General features: G+C 40.9%; 1 protein-coding gene across 1 annotated transcript in view; it reads left to right on the top strand.

The window, feature by feature from the left end:
* The window catches only part of PEX26 (peroxisomal biogenesis factor 26), a 12,317-nt gene that overhangs the window by 3,366 nt on the left and 4,990 nt on the right, over window positions 1-3,961 (top strand). The window contains exons 4-5 of the mRNA XM_023517102.1: window positions 1,613-1,908; window positions 2,397-2,540. Of these exons, the coding sequence (XP_023372870.1) occupies window positions 1,613-1,908; window positions 2,397-2,540 (440 nt within the window). The remainder of the gene's footprint in view (window positions 1-1,612; window positions 1,909-2,396; window positions 2,541-3,961) is intronic.

The raw sequence follows: 3,961 nt of genomic DNA, 5'->3' as shown, positions 1-3,961 counted from the left end.
GGGATTCGAACCCGCCACCTTAGGTGTACGTGGCTGGCGCCTTAGCTGGTTGAGCTATAGGCGCTGAGCCCGTAGGGATTTTTTAAAGAAACATCCATACTGTTTGCCATAATGGCTGTACTAATTTACATTTCCACCAACGCTGTGCAAGTGTTCCTTTTGTCTGCCTGTTTGCCAACATTTGTTTTCTTTTGAATTTGATAATAGCCTTTCTGATTAGAATGAAGTGGTATTTCATTCTGATTTTGATTGGCATTTCCCTGCTGATGAGTGATGCTGAACAGTTTTTCATATACCTGTTAGCCATTTAGTATGTCCTTTGAAAAATGTCTATTAAAGTAATTTACCCTTTTTTGTTTGCTTTTGCTGTTAATTTTCTTACATATTCTTGATATCAACTCCTTGTTAGATGTATAATTTGCACAAATTTTCTCCTATTCCATAGGTTTGTCTCTTCAGTCTGTTAATTGTTTCCTTTGCTGTGCAAAAGCTTTTTAGCTTGATGTAATCTTATTTGTCTATTTATGCTTTTGTTGTGTGTGCTTTGAGGTCTCACTTTAGAAAATCCTTGCCTAGCCCAATGTTATGAGGTGTTTCCCCTGTGTTTTCTTCTTGTAGTTTCATAGTTTCAAGTTTTACAGTTAAGTCTTTAATACCTTTTGAATTTTTGTTTGTTTCTGGTCTTATTCTTGGGCATGTGGTTATCCAATTTTCCTAGCATGATTTGTTGAAAATCAATTGGCTATAGCTATGTGAACTTATTCCTTTTTTTTTTTTTTTTTTGAGACAGCGTTCTCTATTCTGTTCCTTTGATCTGTGTGTCTGTTTTTATGCCACTATCATGTTGTTTTGGTTACTATAGCTTTGTGGTATATTTTGAAGTCTAGTGGTATGATACATTCAGCTTTATTCTTTTTGCTCTGGATTGCTTTGGCTATTTGGTGTCTTTGTAGTTCCATATGAATTTTAGGATTTTTTTTTCTATTTCTGAGAAGAATGGAATTGGTATTTTGATAGGGATTGCATTGAATCTGTAGATCACTTTGGGTAGTACTTTGGGTAGTACGAATATTTTAACAGCATTGATTCTTCCAATCCATGAACATGGGATATCTTTCCATTTATTTATTTATTTATTTATTTTTTGAAACCAAATCTCGAGCTGTTGTCCTGGGTAGAATGCTGTGGCGTCACAGATCACAGCAACCTCCAACTCTTGGGCTTAAGTGATTCTCTTGCCTCAGCCTCCGAAGAGGCTGGGACCACAGGCGCCAACCACAATGCATGGCTATTTTTTTTTTGTTATAATTGTCATTGTTCTTTAGCAGGCCCTAGGCCGGGTTCAAACCCACCAGCCCTGGTGTATGTGGCCATTGCCCTAGCCACTGAGCCCTGTTTTTAATCTTAAGAAAAGCTGCTTTCCCCTATTCAGTATATTAGTGGTGTGTTTGTCATAGGAAAGTCCTCATTCTAAACAATGTTAGCATTCCACAGGGAAGCACTAGAGAACATAGGGAAGGGGCTGGATAGGAGAAGCAGTGGTTATGAGATATAAACCAACTATGGAGCACTGACTCTTCTCTTTGGGGGATTGGGTTATTTGGGACTGCAGTGTTCTTTTATATAGCAAAATGCAAGAGCCTGGAGCTGTGCTGGATGTGGTCAGTGCCTGGCTCCAAGACCCAGACAACCAGGACCTTCCAGAATATGAAGCCTTGGCAGAACTTCACCTACAACGGGTACTGCTGCCTCTAGGACACTTTTCAGAGGCTGAGGAGCTCGTGGTGGGCTCTGTAGCCTTTGGTGAGGAGAAGCAGCTGGACATGCTCCAGGCCATTCACACAGCAAGGCAACATCAGAAACAAGAACACTCAGGCTCTGAGGAGGCCCAGGAGGTAAACCAGGAAGGTAGGACATTATCCCCACGTGGTCTCTCTAGAGTTGTGGGCTTTCCCTTCCCCTCAGGGTGCATCATGGCATTCCTGGGAGTTTGGGAGCAATCCTTTGTATGAGTAACTCTCAAATCACAGAATAGGAAGCCTATTGAATTGCTCAACAAAGCAAAGCCTAGACCTCTGAAGTTGCAGCTTAGGCTACAATATAAAGAATACTATGAAATAATGATACCATTGATAAAGAAACCAAATATGCAAGTTTACCCAGCTAATATCTGTTGTCTGTCAGAGTCCTGTCCTAAGGAGTGGTAATCCAGTGATGTGATCTGTTCTTAAACATTTTGAAGCTTTTGGAATTCCCTTTAGAACTACTTTATGAGCTATGTGAGAAAATCATTGTCATTTCCTTTTGCCCAACTCTTAAGAGCAAACTCAGAGTTCAGAATCTGGGAAGCTGATTTCCCCGATTTCCCTAAAGTTGTCTTCTATCTCCCTGGCCAGGTGTCACTCACAAGTTTGTGTCACTACCGATGTTGGTTCACCAGCTTTGGGACTCTGCAGTGAGCCATTTCTTTTCTCTGCCCTTCAAAAAGAGCCTCCTGGCCGCCTTGATCCTGTGTCTCTTGGTGGTGAGGTTTGATCCAGGTGAGTGATAGAGCCTGCCTTCCATCTCACCTCTCCTGGGGAAGGGGTCCTTGACAGGGCTGGGTCTCTTCCCACCAGAGGGCCCTGCTAGGGATGGAGGTTCCTCCTATAATTTCTCCCCATGAGTCTCTCCTACAGGGCAGAATGATTGCACCTAAGCAAGAATTAGCCCTACCTCCAAGGAGAGACCAATCCTAGAGTTCACAAGAGCCACCTGGGAAGTCTTTTCTACCCTTTTGACCCTGAACACGGGCTGACTCATTTAGTCATGGGCTTTTTCTAGGGGTGATCTTAACTTTCTGAAAGTTTTTTTAAAACTTCTCATTATCATAATATCTGAAAAAGTTGAATTAAGTGTTAATGTCTAATTATTAATTCAAAACATACTAAATTGTCAGTGAAATACACATTTTAGAAATGTGGAAAATAGAGAAAAATATAAGGAATAATACAGAAATCCACTGTTGTAATTGTTATATTTTGCCTCTTTCTCTGGATGTCGATACTGTAGGCCATTGCCTGTCATAAATATGCTTTAGTGGCTTTAAATGGCTAAATATTTCAATATGCGGAAACTTCCGTAATTGATTTAACCTTTTGACTATTGAACGTTTTGACTAGTCTGTATTCTGGCTCACTGTGAAGTAGAAATGAGCTCCGTAGGTGGTATTTGGGAACAACCCTGCTTATTTCCTAAGGATTAATTCCTCAGGTACATAAGCAGTGGGCCAGGATTAGGTCCTTACTCTTTTAGGTTTTTCTTAATGTTTTTTACTCTATGTGATTTATGATCTAATCTCTGTTTCTCATAAATTTAGACTTAGAATAGAATTATATAACTTTCTATAACTTTCAAAATTGAAGGGAAAACCAGATACCCTTATTCTAGTCCCTTCATTTTCTTTCTTTTTTTTTTTTTGAGACAGAGCCTCAAGATGTCCCCCTGGGTAGAGTGCTGTGGCATCACAGCTCACAGAAATCTCCAACTCCTGGGCTCAAGTGAGTCTCCTGCCTCAGCCTCCCAAGTAGCTGGGACCACAGGTGCACACCACAACGCCTGGCTATTTTTTGGTCATGTTGTTTTGACGGGCCCGGGCTGGATTTGAACCCGCCATCTTAGGTGTATGTGGCTGGCGCCTTAGTCACCTGAGCCAGAGGCACGGAGTCCATTTTCTTTCTTTTTTCTTTTTCTTTCTTTCTTTCTTCTTTTTTTTTTTTTGGTTGAGGAACCTAAGAACCAGAGAGGTGACTAGCGTAGGTCACACAGTGATTTGTCTATTTTCAAAGTGGTCACCTTTTTTTTTTTTTTTTTTTTTAGACAGAGTTTTACTATGTCACCCTCAGTAGAGGGCTATGGTGGTGACACAGCTCACAGCAACCTCCAACTCTTGGGCTTAAGTGATTCTCTTGCCTCAGCCTCC

This window comes from Otolemur garnettii, unplaced genomic scaffold (genome assembly GCF_000181295.1).
Source record: "Otolemur garnettii isolate 467f Iridium unplaced genomic scaffold, OtoGar3 scaffold00104, whole genome shotgun sequence".
Taxonomy (NCBI): domain Eukaryota; kingdom Metazoa; phylum Chordata; class Mammalia; order Primates; family Galagidae; genus Otolemur; species Otolemur garnettii.
The sequence above is the reverse complement of the archived record's forward strand: the minus strand, read 5'-3'. Positions and strand labels throughout refer to the sequence as shown.